General features: G+C 43.9%; 1 protein-coding gene across 1 annotated transcript in view; it reads right to left on the bottom strand.

The window, feature by feature from the left end:
• Positions 1-678: 678 nt before the first annotated feature.
• ube3d (ubiquitin protein ligase E3D) overlaps positions 679-20,317 on the bottom strand; it is a 60,922-nt gene continuing 41,283 nt past the window's right edge. The window contains exons 9-10 of the mRNA XM_083643853.1: positions 16,751-16,889; positions 679-925 (exon numbers count right to left, since the gene is read on the bottom strand). Of these exons, the coding sequence (XP_083499979.1) occupies positions 905-925; positions 16,751-16,889 (160 nt within the window). The 3' untranslated portion in view covers positions 679-904. The remainder of the gene's footprint in view (positions 926-16,750; positions 16,890-20,317) is intronic.

Here is a 20,317-nt window from a genome sequence, read left to right as displayed (position 1 = left end):
TATTATTATTATTATTATTAGGCATGATAAGCTCCCGTAGTAATCAGTGCATCATTTCCCTTGCCATTTAATGCAGTCAAATGATACGAGTGACGTCAATATACAGTATAAGCCAAAACCTTCAAATTGTGCACATGTTTAAGACAAAGAGCGGCAATAACTAGTTCAAAGAAAAATGGCTGGAGATCGTAACACTGGTGTAACCAATGCTCTCCTCTACAGCAGGTAAGTCATGGTGAACGTGTGAGAAGAGGGGCATCACATTTCAAATCCAGAGACCCATGTTCATAGTTTCCATACATTTTCACAATGATCCTGGCTACCAAGCATGTTACATAAATACCATCAATCATTCATGAATACGTACACAGACAGAAATCACCCATCTCCAATGTAATTACTCTCAAGTGGAGGGTGCACTGCTGCACCTTGGGGACATGGAGTGCCTCTATAATAAGCCTTCATCAGGAATGAACTCCAGAACCAGGTCTTCCCCGCAAATCAACCAGTAGTTCTCTCTAACAGAGAATAAATACAACTAAAGAAATGAAGCAATGGTGCGTTCAGACAGACAATGGTTTAATCTGATTTTGTTGAGAATGCTAGGAAGAATACAAAATTAAGTTTTTGAATGAACAAATATTCACATATTGACTTTGCAACAATCATCATGCTACAGTTTTGTAGTTACACATTAATTTAAAAAAAATCGGACACTGAAGAAACAGAAAGTAGATGCAACTATCAATTCTATTAGGTCACTCCACTCTCGACTGCATGCCAAGTCAACCTATACAAACATACATAGGCTACACATGTTTGCATACATACAGTTGTTCTGTCAGCTGTCCCAGGACTTCTTTAAAGAGTGGAGCCTTGACCCCCTGGCTTCTGACCCTTGACCTCACAGCCTCAAGTAGGCCACCTGAGGAGAAGAGGCAGGAGGTTAGGAGAGGTTCAAATGGATATGGAAACTTATACAGCGTGACAATACATTTGAACAAATAAGATGCATTTTTCACTTTGCATTTTGGCAAGCTGCAGTTTGTATCGCGCTATGAGACATCGCCCCTAGGGTCTGCGCGTTGCAAATAGCAACACATTAACTGCAATTACTGTCTTCAAACACCAAAAAGCACAGGTGTTTAGAGATAATTAATCTACCGCGCGGTCAACTTAATTAATCAACTCCAAAACACAGTCACATAAACGGAGCACAAGAAAGAAACCAAGCCAGCCATGTTCCCTCTCTCGCCCTCTTCTGCTCTTCCTGCTGTTCTGCCTGGTTGCGCTCCAGTGAAGGCTCTATATTGGGATGATGGATGAGGGCATTTGCCACACTCAAGGCCTCATCTGCTCTGTCCCCGTGCCCATGTCTGCTCACCACTAGAGCGCATCAATGCTAATTCATACAAATGATAACAAACAGCAAACAGGGGTGAGTCGCTGCAACATCACCAAGTCGCAGAACGGAAAGATGAGATAAAGCATAAGAACGGGGGGCGATGGTATAGCCTAGAGAGTGGAAGAGCGGGCTTGTGATGGGAAGGTTGCTGGATCCAAACCCTGATTGGGCAGGGAGAAAACACACCATTCTCCCTCAACAAAGAGTAACCACTGTGCAGTGGCTGATAGCAGAAGGCTGTGGTTGTACAGCTCTCCAGGTGTGAATGCATGCAACCGTAGAACATGTAAAACACCAACAGCAAAATGGTCTTTTACATTGGTGGCAGACCCTCAGAATCAAAAAGCAAGGGATTCTTCTTAGACTCAGCGTTTTGCACTGACATTCACCAATCATACAGGGAGAAATCCATCATAGAAGAGGCAGACACACACCCACAGTAGCCTCAAAAGAACAGAATGCAATGCAGCCACAAGACATGAATGTGTCTGAAACGCAAGGAAACAACCTATATAGGTAGCATTCATAGTAGGGATGTTCATCAATTATCGAAAATCGATAATTGATCGTTAAGGATTGGAATCGATCCTGTGGCATTTGGATCGATTTTTTAATTATTAAAAAAAAAAAAAAAAAAAAAAAAATGGACTAGGTTTGGGTGGAATTCGTTCCTCCTCGCCCCACTCCATTGCACAGCCGACTAACGTGAGGTGGAGCTTCATATAGTCTCTAGTTTTCTGGCTGGGCAAGGGCCTTTGTGCCAACAAAACTGTTTTAAACATGGGAAATTCACACCGGCATGCGCCGGGGACAGCAGTGTTGGAGAGGAGACACATTGAAATAAAGAGTTAATTGAGGAGAACACGTTGTCTTACGTATTTTCTGCCATATGCCTCCCACACACTAGAGGATAAAATGCCCGATTTAATGCCCGATTCCCCTCGGGGGGGCGTGGCCCGATTCGAGGCTAGTCTCTACCGATTTTTTGTCAAAATAATTGTCAAGTGTCTGGTGTCAATAAATTATTGATTGAATCGGAGCCTGCCCGATCTCGAATCGGGCATATCAAACATGTTTGATATTTACGATGGCTGTCTCCCGACGGAACCCGCAATAGCCAATGAGAGCAAGCAGACCGGGACTCGTCGACGCGTCATACCCGGATGTTAATGCAGCGCTCACAACAAACGAGCAACAGCCATGGCAACAGCAGAGCCATGTAGCTCCTCTCCCCAGCATCCTCACAGCAGCTTAAAACAGGGTGGACAGCGGCGGAGGGCTCTCCAAACATGCGCCGAGCGGAGCGGCCCGCCCCAAGGGAGCGGACATGCTGCAATATGAGCTCTCAGACAGGACGTTGTTTTAGCTTATTTTGCGAGGGTGTCCGCCCGCTTGTAGCGGACCCGCCGCTCGGCGCATGTTTGGAGAGCCATCCGCCGTTGTCTGTGGGGAAAAATTGCGGTTCTGTGGGATATAAACAGCCTACAGTCTAGTTGCTGGAATCGCTGTGAGTCGGTACTTCAAACGGCTGGTGTGTGGTCTCGCAGTCTGGCCGAATCGTCTAGTGTGTGTGTTCAGGCGATTTTAATGTTAAAATCTGATGAAATTGTCCTCATGTCTGTGGTCTCTCATGTTTTTAAAATCGGTTAAGATTTGAAAATCCTCTAGTGTGTAGGCAGCAATAGGCATTCATTTTGTAAAAAATAATAAAAAATAAAATAAAAAAAATATTGAAAATATTGAAAATTTTCTAAGTATTAATATGATCGATAATCGATAATTGATTGTTAATTTTCACCGATTATCGATTTTGGAAATTTTTCAAAATGAACATCCCTAATTCATAGGTAGGAAGTTAGGTTTTAGGCCGTCTGAAACCAGTATGATACATAACGCTATCACTATGCCGTCTCCAGCAACAGATTCATGCCCTGCTCGGGGGGCTGGTGAAAGGCATTCTGGGAAATATAGACAATTACTAACTTATAGCAGGTTGAGGGAACGCGGCTACACCCAAAAAGTAAATTTCATCACAAAATAACTGCTGGAATAGTTTGAATATAATAGAACGGTGGAAAACTGGTTTCCAACCTTGTCCCTTGGAATATATATACAGTATATACACACACACACACACACACACACACACACATACGTATATGTGAAAAAAGTCAGCATAAATACTGTTACATGTGATATCACTGATGATATTACCGATGTTTGACTGAAATTTGAATGTCTGTGCTCCCTAGATTTTTGTGATGTCAAAGTGGGGTCACACCACATGCCAAAAAATGTTGGGGACCCCTGGAGTAAGAGGATCTGAGGATGGACTTTTTTCCTTTTCCCCTGGAGAAATAAAACTTTAGAAAAAGCTGCAATCTAGTGGTTGAGGGGCGAATAAAAGATTGAAAGTGTCTGGCTTTAAGTTTTTTTTAAACACTAAACTGGTAGTGAGTGACAATGACAACAGGTCTCCCTACAACACCTGATGATAGTATAAATCAAAATGGAAGATGAAAACAGGGTGTAAATAACGTCTTTTCAAGTTAACTTGGCATCTCGGGGCTTCTGGAGAATTGGATTACACCAGACAAGCAGTATACAGTATATATATATATTTTTTTTTACGTTTGAAGGTTGGTCACCATCCACTTCAATTGTTTAGGGGAATGCTGGAACAGTGTTTTCCATCTACAGTATACAATAGTAATAGCTCTTTAGTTCAAGCAGGGAATAATTTACAAAATGGAAGCTAATCTCTCATAGTATTGAAAAGGTACTGAGACAATGAGAAGAGATTGGTAGGAGGAAACCTTTCCCACAACATGCACTGTTTGATATTCACTGCCAGGCATTCTGTTATCATAGTTCTCAAAACTTGGCGGCAGGGAGAATATTTTCTCTACTTGACAAGTGAGAGACAGCAAGGAGAGAGAGGAATATTTGGTGAAAAAAGATGGAACGTGTGGAGATGAGGAGAGCAAAGGTGCAAGCTCGAACAAAACTGTACAGAATACTAAACTCAAAAGGAGTGTCCTGAGAGGAAAACTATTGTAATAGAACTGAGCCGAGCCAGTGGAAGATTACAGATGGATAAGGATATGAACAATGCCACTGACCCATTACCCGGGCCTAAGCCTTTGTTCACACCTGGCGCTTAACATAAGCAGAGCTGAAGCTTGAGGCAGGCTCAAGCTGAGCTGACGCTTAACCAGTCACACAACAAGCCTTCTCTTTTCCTCAGCGCCTCGCTCGGCGAGCCTTGAACCCTCCCACAACTCCCATTGACTTCATGCCTGGCAGCTTCACGCTTGGAAAATGGGACTGAGTCCTGAACGATCGCTTGAGCGTGCCTTGAGCAAGACAGGCTGGTGTGAACGGCTTCGCCTGTTAACAAGGACGCCGAAATGAAATTTGTGGGTTCAGCTTAGGTTGAGCGTTGCTTTGGTGCATGGTGTGAATGAGCTGTAAGGGCCTAGAAAAGATCCTGGGGCTGGGGTGAGGTAACCTGACGCTGCTAGGTGCTAAAAAATAAATAAACAACTAACATTTGGTTGAGAATTGGGGACAACATGAGCCGACAACTGCATTTAAGATACTGTGAAGCGAGAATTCAACCATTTGAGTCACTGCCACAGAATAACCGTCATTAAATACAAGTCCGTCACTGAGTTAATATGAGCTTGAACGATTTGTAACATTTGTCAGAAGGTGCATTATGACCAATGAGTAGCAGTCATTCGTGCATGAAGGCAAAAAAAGGTTGGTAAGCAGCAATGGCACCGTAGTTGCACAGTAATTAACTCGCAGGATCCCTCCCTCATTACCACCACTGAGGTGCCCTTGAGCAAGGCCCTTAACCCCAACCGCTCCAGTGCTGCTCAGTGGCCAGCAGATCAGACTGTGGTTGTACTGATCAGCTTCCAGGTGTGAATGTGTGTATGTGAATGTGAACAGGGCGCTCCTGAAAAAGACAGCTGATATTGTGCTGACATTCAGTATATGTATAGATTTGTTCAATTTCATGTCAAATAATTCCAAAACATAAAAAACGTATTCAGCGTTTCCCCATTAAATGTATTGTCGTCAGGGTGGAATGATCTCTGAAACGGCATTTACAGAGTAGACCATCATAGGACACCAAAACACTCCATTGAACCCCTGGCTAAAAAAATAATAATAGTGATAAAACATATGAATGCATACTTCAATCAACATGTCAGCTCAGGTTTAGGGCTTTCCATAGATAACCACTGCTTCATCATACAGTGAAGATGTAAGGTTTAGGGCTTTCCATAGATAACCACTGCTTCATCATACAGTGAAGATGTAAGGTTTAGGGCTTTCCATAGATAACCACTGCTTCATCATACAGTGAAGATGTAAGGTTTAGGGCTTTCCATAGATAACCACTGCTTCATCATACAGTGAAGATGTAAGGTTTAGGGCTTTCCATAGATAACCACTGCTTCATCATACAGTGAAGATGTAAGGTTTAGGGCTTTCCATAGATAACCACTGCTTCATCATACAGTGAAGATGTAAGGTTTAGGGCTTTCCATAGATAACCACTGCTTCATCATACAGTGAAGATGTAAGGTTTAGGGCTTTCCATAGATAACCACTGCTTCATCATACAGTGAAGATGTAATCAAACACACTGCCCCCGCATCCACAAAGTGATTTCTTTACTTTGAATAAAAGGCTGTGAACTGATACAGTATATAGGTCTAAGCCGGATGTAAAGACTGATGCAGAACAGCATCACAGCACAGACAGCACACACAGCTCTTCCCATAATTTCCCATCTCATACAGCCGTCGGCGCACGTCTAATGAATCGGGACGTGTGTACCTTGGGGGAAGTCATTTATTTTGACAATGTCTGCCGCGGCGTCGTGTGGACGGCAGAGGGACTGAGGCGATGTATCGATCAAGTTCTTCCTCCATTTTGAAACCGCTGGATCCCTCTCTGTATCGGTTTCTATCTAACCTCTGTGCTGTCTCTGTGGGAGCGAGGAGGAGATTAATGAGGTGGGGGGAGTGTTGTCTGTTGGAGGCTGGAGAATGACGCTCCGAGCTGGAACTACTTTACACCCCATTACACTGCCAAGCCCCAGGATGGAGGGCGGAGAGGAGAGCGCAACAGCCCTGACAACAGTACACATTCCACATGCAAGGAGCATAATAACAGGCTGGTTACGGTGCAAGCTTTGATCTGCTTACAGGCACTGAAATTATATATATAGAAAGAACACCAACACACATAATATTCAACACCAACGCATGCAGGTACCACTATAGAAAGAACATCAATATCAACACATCATATTCAACACCATCGCACGCAGGTACCACTGTGGTGGCGGCTCATACTTGGCTTATCGTATCGTACAGTTAGTATTGTTCACCTCTGATATGATGGATATGATGCAGTTTGCTTGACTACATACTGTAGATCAGGGGTGGGCAACTGGCGGTCCGCGGGCCGAGCGCCCTCTGTGTGGCCCGTGCTGGATTTTTTTTTTTTTTACAGTGCACCTGAACGCAACATACAAGATACCCGCTGAATAAGTGTCCAAATGTTCATGTCATTCTGGCCAATACTCCACTTCTGTTATAACATTTCAGTCTGGAATATGGAATATCTTTCAATAATCTTTATGACTAAAAGTTATCTCATGTGTAAGAAATGACTGTTCTACATTGAAGTAAACATTTAAATAATTAACTCGTTGGTTTTGGATTTATTTAGCTTCAAGAGTGCATTTTTGTTCTTGTGTGACCCTCAACACAGGCTTTGAGAATCCCGGGCCACTTACTGATACTTATGCTTAAATTAACCCACTCATATTCTGGTTTATTTCAAGAAAAACATTTTGGCTAGTGGAAATTCTAATTGGCTGGTAACTTTAAAATCTAGCAGCCACATTGGCAGGTGGTCAAAAAAGTTAATTTCAAGCCCTGCAGGGAGAGCAGGTGGTGACATAGGAGTGAGTGAGAAAATGATCAAATATTGGTGGTTAAGACTGAATAATGACATCACAACTGTTAATTAAAAATGAGTTATTCCTCTAAACCTGGCTTCAAATGCCCCAAATTTTTCATGCCGGTGCCATTCAGCCCCCAGCCCTAAGCTAAATCTGGCCCTCTGGTGGCCAGGATTTGTGGCCCTCTCTATCATCAAAGTTGCCTATCCCTGCTGTAGAACATAGTTGTCATTGCAGTTGTAGTAATGGTTGTAATTGTTGAATTAGCAGCAATAGCTGAAGTTGTCGTTGTAGTTGTAATTTATGCAGTAGTAGTATTATTATTCTCAGTGTCAATGGAGAGTTTTGTGTTCCAAATGCTGTTTCAGAGGCTTCCCACGGAATCCCACCCTGCCAAGAATAAAGTAGTTCAGGGAGAAACACTGAATATTTGTTTTTGGGCGTGAATATAAACCCCAAGATCTTGGCACAAAATCACATATTGGCAGCCCTGATGCAAAAATGCTGGCATCGGCTGTCAGAAGCCCATATTAGTTAAACCCGAGCACTTCCACAGAAACTTGGCTTGGGGGCTGGGTAAGATTAGAGACAATGAAACCCAAATGAGGAGAATCGATTAACAGTGCGGATGCCATCTGTTCTTCTCAAGAAGGTGCTGCTCATTTCGGACATTTCGGTCTTCCCAAGGCGGTTAAACCCTAGCTCAACCCCCCCCCCCCCCCCACCGGCCTCCCTCTCTCTTTGTCTCTCATCTTCATCTCAGCCTCTCCAACAGACCCAGACTCTTCAGATCTTTATCGGCCTCCAGCACACGGTGCATCGGAGTGCTTTCTGAACTGTGTAACCACGGACTCTCAGACGCTGTCAGAGCATCTCCGGTAACTCTAGACAGCCCTACGATCACATTACCCTGCGGTCCTCTGCCGTCTGTTGTACAGCAGGCTGCTACTCTCAGGAAGCGTTTGCCCGTGTCAATTTATCACACTCTTATTAGCGCTGTAACCCCCCACTCCCCCAGCCTTCCTCCACCAGACAGATACTGTGTCCTATGTCTGGGTCACTCCATCTCCTGCCTTCTCCATTTCACTATACAGCCTAAATTCTTCTTCCTCCGCCCACCACCGCTGTGTTGTTCTCCCAGAAGATATGAGGATTCATCCCAAGTGTGACTGTGTTCCTCGGTGCTAGCCGAGAGGGTTTGGGTAACAGTATCATGAAGCAGTGCATCGCATCGCAATGAGAGAGAGACAAGAGAGAGACAAGAAAGAGGCGCTGAAACGTAATTAGTTTACCACCTTGGGGGTTTGTGGTGGGAGAAGGAAAGCATAGTAAGCATTTTAATGTGAAGCCTGAAGCATCATACAGTGTACCTGTACCTCCATAATGAGACAGGAGCCCAGAGACCTGTGGTGAAAGAATTATATATAAATAAGTGAAAGCACCCCTTTCAAAATGAGACTTCTAAGGGGGAATACTGCAACGCTCTATAAAACTAGTCCAATAACAAGAACAAAAAAATGTGGAAAGACAGTTTTCTTTCTGTTGGTTGAGCACGCAGTCCTGAACAAACAAGCGGGTCCCTTAATTTGTGGTAAAGTGTCAAGGTAAGCAGGTCTCCACCTGCATATTCAGTCTATCACCGTTTGTTTTACTCCTGTTTGGCAGCTGCAGTTGAGGAAAAGCGGCTAGAAGTAAATTCTCTAGTTGCTAGCAAAGAGACTAGACGGATCAAATTTGTACGTGAGGGAGAAAAGATTAGACCAATTAAGGTCAGGCACAAGTTAGGGCAGCTAAGTGTAGTTGGAGCCTGGGAAATGAGGGTTGACTTGAATGAACAGCTAGTCATCCCAGCATATATAGTTAGCACCCGGCTACGTCCGGACTTGTTACTGTGGTCTGAGGTAGAGAAGATAGTTTATTTTATCGAACTCACAGTCCCGTGGGAAGATCGAGTTGAGGAGGCTTATGAGCGCAAGAAAGCTAGGTATGCTGAAATGGCAGCAGAGGCAGAGCAGCGAGGTTGGAGGGCTCGAGTGCGGCCTGTAGAGGTAGGCTGCCGTGGTTTTGTGGCAAAGTCCGTTATTGCCCTACTAACTGAGTTGGGCATTCGGGGACGGAGCCTGAAACTTGCGGTTAGCAACATGTCTCAGGCAGCAGAACGAGCAAGTGAATGGCTGTGGATAAGGAGGAAACATGCTAGCTGGGGAGCTCGCTAAGGTAAGATTGATTGTTTGTTGTTGGTCATGATTGACGGTCCGCATCAACAGGGCTGAATCATTGACAGTGGTGCTGTAGTTAGGAATGTCATACTGAACCGACCTGGATAGCTAGGCTTAGATAGTGAGGTAATATGCAGTTGTGCGGTGGTAGCATGGAGGGGGGTGTTTCCAGGACGCTGGATTACACCGTTAAGCCTTCTTGAGGTGTCGTGGGCCTAACTTAACGAAACATCGGTGAAGGAAGGTGCCCACTTGAAAACCCCAATGACATGCTTCATACTGCTGTTGGCTAGGGTAGGTAACTGGTGATTTGTGTCTTGTTTATTAGTTTGTTAGCCTGTTAGCTTGTTTTATTCTGGATTGGGCTTCTAAATGTGTTTTTCCTTGGATTTTGGCACAAGGGATAGTAACATCTTGTCCTGTGTATTAATTAATACTCCTGTCTCAGTGATGCGTGTATCTTCACCAGCTTTCATCAACTTTGTTTCCATATTTCAGCTGTGTTACACCACGGATTCAGCGCTCCATTGTGATAGAAAGTAGCTTGCTGTTCATAGGATAAAAAAATAATAATAACTTGCTCGTATTCCATTGGTAAATGTAAAATATTGCTTTGCTACACTGAATATGATTGGATAAAACTAATACAAAACGTCCATATGCCAGAAATCAAGCACCTGTCCCTGCCATATGATGAACTCCTAAGTACTTTTAATTGTGGGGAATGCCATTCAATTTAAGTATTTAATGAGAAAGGTGTTATGTGTAGCATTTTCAAACAATATTCTTGCCTGTGACAATGTTTGTGCTAGTGCTTCTCAAAATTAAGACCACATTCCCTATATGACAACACATGCCCTATTTGTTGTTTGCTGTGTTTTGCACTATATTTAGTTTACCTACAGCACCTTGTCTGTAACAGAGCCCACAGCACAAGAATTTCACACGTGTGTACTCGTACAACGGAGTGACAATAAAAATCTTGGATCTTGGATCACATTATACGATACAATACTCATTTGGGTTGTAAAGAAATACAAAATCAAATCCGACCAGGTGGCTCGCAATGTGAAACGCAGTGTAGAGGCTGGTAGAGTCTGCCTATCTTCTCTGTGATGATCTCCTTTGTTTACAGTCATTTAGAACAGAGGTTCTCAAATGTTTTTCAGCCAAGGACCCCTTACAAGATAGAAAATATACCGGGGACCCCCTCATTCTGATTTGTGATTTTGGGCTAAGCTTACCGTAATTGTTTCCACGGTAACGTGCTTGACTTTTAATTTGATAGGTTTGTTATTAGAATGTAATCCATGAACCATTTTAGATTTAAAGCATAAACTATTTTCGTTGAACTATGAAGATTTTGCAAAAAAAAAAATTTTTTTTTTTATTACAATACATTTACATTACGTCATTTAGCAGACGCTTTTGTTTTGTCCAAAGCGACTTACAATATCACAATTTGTCAACAGTACAGAAAACCACTATGCAACACAATCAATGACAGCCAAGATATTTTGATAGACTAGCACCATGTAGGAAGTAGTTTGAGAAGGAATAAGTAACATGTAGCATTTCTCTTTTTCTTTTTAATTTTTTTTTAACCTGAAAACTTTTCGCGGACCCCCTGGGGGTCCGTGGACCCCCATTTGAGAACCACTGACTTAAAGGGATAGGCCAACTTTCTGGGAGTTTCACCCATTTGCCATTATCGCCCATACATAACTAAGATACACAATACCTTTACCGTCACTCTCCATACAGTATACAGTGAGCCAGTCGTCCAGTTAGTTAGTATTGAACGAAACGGTGCAGTGATACTCAACTGGCGGCCCGCGGGCCACATGCGGCCCTGTGTGGCCCGCGATGGAATTGCAAAAAAAAAAAAAAAAATGTACAGTGCACCTGAACGCAACATGCAAGATACCCGCTGAATAAGTGTCCAAATGTTCATGTCATTCTGGTCAATACTCCACTTCTGTTATAGCATTTCAGTCTGGAATATGGAATATCTTTCAATAATCTATGATTTAGCTGCTAAATTGTCAAATACCGCCGTCTGCTTGCTACCCAGGCACTTATGTATGTACTTAACCTAACTAACTTAACTAACTATATGGTGTGCACAACATTGTCAGACTAAACTCTGGCTGACACCCCAAAAACCTACAATCCGCTACAGAAAAATATATATTGTTTGTTTATTAACTGGCCCCTGGCCTTCTATCATTTCACGAAAGTCGCCCCCGGGCAAAGCAAGTTGAGTATCCCTGCGGTACAGCCTTTCAAAGTCACTAAAAACACATTTCTAACAGCGCCATAAAGCTCTATGTACATGTTGTGACTCGGGTACTCACCATGAGATGAAATATTAATGCAAAATGCAGAGAAACAGCCGGAACTACGTTCTATTCCCCCCCCCATTAGTGCTCATTTTAATTTATTTCTCCTGGTTGCTGCTCCACCCTCTGACGATCTGGGGAGAGCCGAAACTGGCTCCATGCTTCCTCCGAGACATGGGCAGTAGCCAGCCGCTTCTTTTCACCTGACAGGGGAAGCTTTACCGGTAGGACATAGCACGTGGGAGGATCACGCTATTCCAACGAGTTCCCCTCCCTCCGAACAGGCGCCCCTAACGCCCAGAGGAGGCACCACTTCAGCGACCAGGATATTGCATGTTTTGGTGAGGGGTTTCTATATGAAGGAAACCCCCAGGGGGCACGGGGAGAACATGCAAACTCCACACAGAAACTCCGGGCAGTGGGCACTCGAGGGCATGCGGACGGGCACGCACTCCTTCAGTGCTCACAGCGTCCCATGTGGGAATCGAACCAAGGACCTTCTACGGAACTACATTCTAAACATGGCCACCAGGCATGCGCTGTGTACAGACAAACAAGGAAGTAACTCGGTGTGGGAATTTACTACGAAAATGACGTTTCGCGTAACTATGGATTATTATTTCATTGCGTGGTGAGTAGCCGAGTTACAACATGTACATAGAGCGTTTTTGCGAAAACGCAATGAAGCACCTTTAAATGCACTAAAGCATCAAAAGAAGAACATATATCTTTGATATGTCTTGTATTTGAGTGCAATTAAGTGTTCCCTCTTCAATGCCTGAAGCCTTAAAGATGAGGGAAAGACTGCCTTCAAGTGAGCACTCTATCCACAAGTTCTTCTTCTTCTAACCAAGTAATAAGAGCAGCTTGACCTGATGCACCATGATGCAACAAGAGCAGCTTGACCTGATGCACCATGATGCAACAAGAGCAGCTTGACCTGATGCACCATGATGCAACACGAGCAGCTTGACCTGATGCACCATGATGCAACAAGAGCAGCTTGACCTGATGCACCATGATGCAACACGAGCAGCTTGACCTGATTCACCATGATGCAACACGAGCAGCTTGACCTGATTCACCATGATCAGCTTGACCTGATGCACCATGATGCAACAAGATCAGCTTGACCTGATGCACCATGATGCAACAAGAGCAGCTTGACCTGATGCACCATGATGCAACAAGATCAGCTTGACCTGATGCACCATGAGGCAACAAGAGCAGCTTGACCTGATGCACCATGAGGCAACAAGAGCAGCTTGACCTGATGCACCATGATGCAACAAGATCAGCTTGACCTGATTCACCATGATGCAACACGAGCAGCTTGACCTGATGCACCATGATGCAACAAGAGCAGCTTGACCTGATGCACCATGATGCAACACGAGCAGCTTGACCTGATGCACCATGATGCAACAAGAGCAGCTTGACCTGATTCACCATGATGCAACAAGAGCAGCTTGACCTGATGCACCATGAGGCAACAAGAGCAGCTTGACCTGATGCACCATGATGCAACAAGATCAGCTTGACCTGATGCACCATGATGCAACAAGATCAGCTTGACCTGATTCACCATGATGCAACAAGAGCAGCTTGACCTGATGCACCATGATGCAACAAGATCAGCTTGACCTGATGCACCATGATGCAACAAGAGCAGCTTGACCTGATGCACCATGATGCAACAAGAGCAGCTTGACCTGATGCACCATGATGCAACAAGAGCAGCTTGACCTGATGCACCATGAGGCAACAAGAGCAGCTTGACCTGATGCACCATGAGGCAACAAGAGCAGCTTGACCTGATGCACCATGATGCAACAAGATCAGCTTGACCTGATGCACCATGATGCAACAAGATCAGCTTGACCTGATTCACCATGATGCAACAAGAGCAGCTTGACCTGATGCACCATGATGCAACAAGATCAGCTTGACCTGATGCACCATGATGCAACAAGAGCAGCTTGACCTGATGCACCATGATGCAACAAGATCAGCTTGACCTGATGCACCATGAGGCAACAAGAGCAGCTTGACCTGATGCACCATGATGCAACAAGAGCAGCTTGACCTGATGCACCATGAGGCAACAAGAGCAGCTTGACCTGATGCACCATGAGGCAACAAGAGCAGCTTGACCTGATGCACCATGAGGCAACAAGAGCAGCTTGACCTGATGCACCATGAGGCAACAAGAGCAGCTTGACCTGATGCACCATGATGCAACAAGAGCAGCTTGACCTGATGCACCATGATGCAACACGAGCAGCTTGACCTGATTCACCATGATGCAACAAGAGCAGCTTGACCTGATGCACCATGATGCAACAAGAGCAGCTTGACCTGATGCACCATGATGCAACAAGAGCAGCTTGACCTGATGCACCATGATGCAACACGAGCAGCTTGACCTGATGCACCATGATGCAACAAGAGCAGCTTGACCTGATGCACCATGAGGCAACAAGAGCAGCTTGACCTGATGCACCATGAGGCAACAAGATCAGCTTGACCTGATGCACCATGAGGCAACAAGATCAGCTTGACCTGATGCACCATGATGCAACAAGAGCAGCTTGACCTGATGCACCATGAGGCAACAAGAGCAGCTTGACCTGATGCACCATGAGGCAACAAGAGCAGCTTGACCTGATGCACCATGATGCAACAAGATCAGCTTGACCTGATGCACCATGATGCAACAAGATCAGCTTGACCTGATTCACCATGATGCAACAAGAGCAGCTTGACCTGATGCACCATGATGCAACAAGATCAGCTTGACCTGATGCACCATGATGCAACAAGAGCAGCTTGACCTGATGCACCATGATGCAACAAGATCAGCTTGACCTGATGCACCATGAGGCAACAAGAGCAGCTTGACCTGATGCACCATGATGCAACAAGAGCAGCTTGACCTGATGCACCATGAGGCAACAAGAGCAGCTTGACCTGATGCACCATGAGGCAACAAGAGCAGCTTGACCTGATGCACCATGAGGCAACAAGAGCAGCTTGACCTGATGCACCATGAGGCAACAAGAGCAGCTTGACCTGATGCACCATGATGCAACAAGAGCAGCTTGACCTGATGCACCATGATGCAACACGAGCAGCTTGACCTGATTCACCATGATGCAACAAGAGCAGCTTGACCTGATGCACCATGATGCAACAAGAGCAGCTTGACCTGATGCACCATGATGCAACAAGAGCAGCTTGACCTGATGCACCATGATGCAACACGAGCAGCTTGACCTGATGCACCATGATGCAACAAGAGCAGCTTGACCTGATGCACCATGAGGCAACAAGAGCAGCTTGACCTGATGCACCATGAGGCAACAAGATCAGCTTGACCTGATGCACCATGAGGCAACAAGATCAGCTTGACCTGATGCACCATGATGCAACAAGAGCAGCTTGACCTGATGCACCATGAGGCAACAAGAGCAGCTTGACCTGATGCACCATGAGGCAACAAGAGCAGCTTGACCTGATGCACCATGATGCAACAAGATCAGCTTGACCTGATGCACCATGATGCAACAAGATCAGCTTGACCTGATTCACCATGAGGCAACAAGAGCAGCTTGACCTGATGCACCATGAGGCAACAAGAGCAGCTTGACCTGATGCACCATGAGGCAACAAGATCAGCTTGACCTGATGCACCATGAGGCAACAAGATCAGCTTGACCTGATGCACCATGAGGCAACAAGATCAGCTTGACCTGATGCACCATGAGGCAACAAGAGCAGCTTGACCTGATGCACCATGATGCAACAAGAGCAGCTTGACCTGATGCACCATGAGGCAACAAGAGCAGCTTGACCTGATGCACCATGAGGCAACAAGATCAGCTTGACCTGATGCACCATGATGCAACAAGAGCAGCTTGACCTGATGCACCATGAGGCAACAAGAGCAGCTTGACCTGATGCACCATGAGGCAACAAGATCAGCTTGACCTGATGCACCATGAGGCAACAAGAGCAGCTTGACCTGATGCACCATGAGGCAACAAGAGCAGCTTGACCTGATGCACCATGATGCAACAAGAGCAGCTTGACCTGATGCACCATGAGGCAACAAGAGCAGCTTGACCTGATGCACCATGAGGCAACAAGAGCAGCTTGACCTGATGCACCATGATGCAACAAGAGCAGCTTGACCTGATGCACCATGAGGCAACAAGAGCAGCTTGACCTGATGCACCATGATGCAACATGTGCTGACTGTTCATTATTCCAATTCTCATGTCATTTGGCAGAAGTGGTAGGAGTCACGTCCTAAACTTTCTGAGCAGGAAGTAAAGGATAATGGTGGTAATAATTACCCTGTCACTGTCTGTATAATGGCTGTGGGGAGTTGTCAGCAAACTTAACACCTATTTTCTAGTCAATGCTTTTCCTTGGCAACTCTAGCTAACTATACACATTTTGTACTATTACAGGTAAAAAAAAAAGGCTGAAAAAAGGCTGACAAAAATAAAACCTTACATTCGACTCAAATAATCTCTAAAGCAAGGCGGTTAACTGAAGGCTCAGAATCATGAAATTAATTAAGGTGGGATAAAAACCCTGTCAAGCACCGCTGAATTCTGGAAAATGTGTAACAAGTAAGTGAAATAAGTGCGCTCTGTCAGTTGAAAGAGTCCTTGTAGTGCTGATTTTTTTTTTTTTTTTAGATCAAGAAAATCTAGGCCAGGGATAGAAGAGTATGCTTGTCTTAACCATAATCTGTTGCCCATTACAGTATCTACTGTCTCACCTCGTAGGACCTCATGCACCGCAGTGATGATGGAAGTGAAGCATTGCTGTCCTCCATCACCTGCAGCAGCTCCTCGCACACCTCCAGCGGCAGGACCAGTGGATGGCCAATAGCATTGACCTCCCAGTTAGTTGCAACGCTGAAAACACACACAAAAGTCATTTACAGGTACTGCCAGAGTCATATACCGCTAAAGTCTTTCAGATGATGTGCAACATTTGGTAATGAATGATACATCAAACTGGATTGATGGCGAGTGTGTGTGTCTGTGTGTGTCTCTATGCATGCATCTGCAGTACGTGTGACGAGTGTGCATGATGGGGTGTGTGTGTGAGAAGGACGGGATGGAAAGGAGGAAGAGTGATTGAGACAGGGGAGAGTGATGCCCCGTCAGTGTGTGGCACTGATCCACTTTGTTTGGGTGACATTTAGCCATCGGTGGAGCTCCAGAGGAGGAAAGCTCTTCTCAAAAGTTTTAGCAGTTCCAAAAGCCAGGCTGTATCTCAGGCTCAGCCCTCAACATGATGCTGACTGCAGCCACGGCGTTATGGAAGTGTGGCGAGAGTACACAAGTAACTGGGAAGTAACTGAATACATGTATTCAGAATACAGTATTTAGAATACAAAATTAGTATTCTGTATTCAGTCCAGTTACATTTTAAATGGGTGGTATTCTGAATACAGTTACTTTCTTTAAAAAAAATAGAATACTTTTATTTGTTGGTTTGTTTTTATTTGCTCTCAAATTCATACAGTATGAAGCATGCAAGTTGTGTGCGCGCACAACGTAGCCTACCTTCCCCCCTACAACCCTGCTGCTATATTTGCTTGGGCCCAGTTGTACAAAGCACCTTAAGTTAAGATTTTCCTCAGAGTCAGAGTTAAGGTGTCCATAAAATAGAATCGGCTGCACAAAACACCCTTAAATCTTCTCCATAGGGTTAAACATTTTAAGGAAAACATAAGCACAAGATTTAAGGATGGACACCTTAACTCTGATTCTAAGAGACATCTTAACCTAAGGTGCTTTGTGCAACTGGGCCCTGGCCCTGAGACAATGTAGCCCTACCTGCCTCTCTACAACCCTGCTGCTCTATCTGCCTGGCCCTGAGACACTTCAATGTTCACACTTAATTTGACAAGTGCATGCAACTGTTTTTTCTTTAGTTTTTTTTTACATGTAATCAGGATTACCACGGGACCTTGAAAGTTGGTGAATTTGGGTCCTTGAAAGTCCTTGAATTTGATGTTTAAGAAGGTGTGGGAACCCTATGTAATGCTTTAAACCTATCTAAAAAATCCCTATGTCTGGGACTGGGAGCATAGTTTAAAAACAAGTCTTCGGATTGAGTTTGTGTTCTAGTGAAGAGTAAATCAACTTTGCTATATTTTTATGGTTGGTATCTAATCCATTTTACTCAAACATTTTTTTTTAATATTAACTTGATGCTGTTTGCTGTGGTTAACTGATGCTGTGGAAATGAATGCAGGGGTATTATCAAAAGTGAAGATTGTGTTCTCTCTGGTGGATTCCATTTTTCTTTAAACAGCATCACTTGCAGGACAAAACATAGTAACATACCACATTTGTGTTTTACATAGTTGCATAACTTTTACTCTGAAGACAGTACTGTAACAAGGTCATTCCTAATCCTAACTATGCAAGTGGTAACTACATTCAGAGTGACCCAGACAAATGGGCTCAGCAAGACGATACAAAAAGACTACTAATGCCATTATAAAAATTGACAAATGCTACTTATTGCTTTTAAAATGTCTTGGCTCATGCAGACTGTCTGTGTTACACAGTTGATTTCACTACTGTTGACAAAATGTACTATTCTAAGTCGCTTTGGATAAAAGTGGCTGCTAAATGACGTAATGTATTATGTAAATGAAAGTATTCCAAAGTATTCAAAATAGGTTACTTTATTTGAGTATTCTAATGGAATATGTTACAAAATACATTTTAGGGGAGGTATTCAGTATTCTGTAGTGGAATAGATTTTAAAAGTAACCCTCCCAACACTGCGCACGCACGCACACACACACACACACACACACACACACACACACGCACGCAATAGTAGAACTACAGCATTATTAGGTACATTTACATTCACAGAGAAACCCAGCTATTTGCCACACTTGGTTAAGCTGTATTCAGGTTAAGAGTCTCCCTGTTGCCGTGGATAAACCAATTAACAGAATATTACTGCCAACAGCGATGATGGTCTGTCAGCAAAGGAGCATGAAAGGTGCAGCGGCTGCCTGCAGCCCCACTTCTCTTTGACTGAACAATAGGTTACTAATACATCACTGGTGATCCCATTAGTTATAGTAAGTGCTCCTTGCGGTCATAGTGCCATTGTTTTGGTGACATCAAAATATGCCCAATGAGTGTGAGTTTGTACAAATAGTGGAAAACCAAAAGTAAAATAAACTAGAACGACCGCACTGCGGTTATATGCCTCTGCCAACAAGTGAGCAGTCGACATCCATGTTTGTCCAGACTTTGACGTTTGAGCCAAATGTGAAGAAATTCCGTCAAGGTGTTACTGAGGTATGGCGTTCAGTTCAGTTCAGTTCACTTTATTTATACAGGAAGGGATAAAAATGACATTTCACATGTACATTTAACTGGCCTGACTGAGTTACAAACTGGTTTTCAGCAGGTTCCTGTTCTGCAGTACATTAAACAGAAAAATAATTATACAAGAACATGTTCAATTTCACTACATACAATATTACAGACCTAACAAAAACAATTACATTTACAGACATTCATTCATTCATCAATACAAAGACAGCAACAACAGAGATTAAAACCTAAGGGTGAGTCGGATCAGTGAATACAGGTGTTTTCTAGCATCAAATGTTGTTTGTAAGCTTTTTTGAATATGAGATAGAGGTTATTTCTCTGGTGTGAAATGGGATCTCGTTCCAAATTTTGGTGTATGTGTGGAAGAATGATCTTAGTCCATAGTTATTTTTGTATGCCGGTACTGGTATAAGTGCATGTGAGATTGATCTAGTGATGCGTTCTTGTCTTGTGTTGTGTCTTGGGAGTAGAGCTGTAAGTGTTGGAGAAGAGTTATTTCTTAGCATAAAATAAAACTTAATGGCTAGACTTTTTGTATAGTTCTGAAAAGTTGGAGCAGAGGAGTGTGAGAGTGCAATACAGTGGTGAGTCCAAGGTGGAAAGTTACCATGAATTTTATACGCTCTGTTGTAGAGTCTTGCTACGGGTTCGTTACTGAGCTTGAAAATGGCATCACAGTGACCTTGACCTTTCACCATCAAAATGTAATCAGTTCATCCTTGAGTCCAAGTGGACATTTGAGGCAAATTAGATGAAATTCCGTAAAGGCGTTCCTGAGATATCATGTTAACGAGCTTGAAATGAGCCGTTGTCATGTCACAGTAACCTTGAACTTTGACCACCAAAATCTAATCAGTTCATCCTCGAGTCCAAGTGGACATTTGAGGCAAATTCGAAGAAATTCCATCAAGGCGCTCCTGAGATATCGCGTTAACAAGCTTGAAAATGGTGTTCGAGAGGTCAAG

Source organism: Poromitra crassiceps (genome assembly GCF_964638095.1).
Source record: "Poromitra crassiceps genome assembly, chromosome: 1".
Lineage (NCBI taxonomy): Eukaryota > Metazoa > Chordata > Actinopteri > Beryciformes > Melamphaidae > Poromitra > Poromitra crassiceps.
Note: the sequence above shows the minus strand (reverse complement) of the source record. Positions and strands in the feature narration are given on the sequence as shown.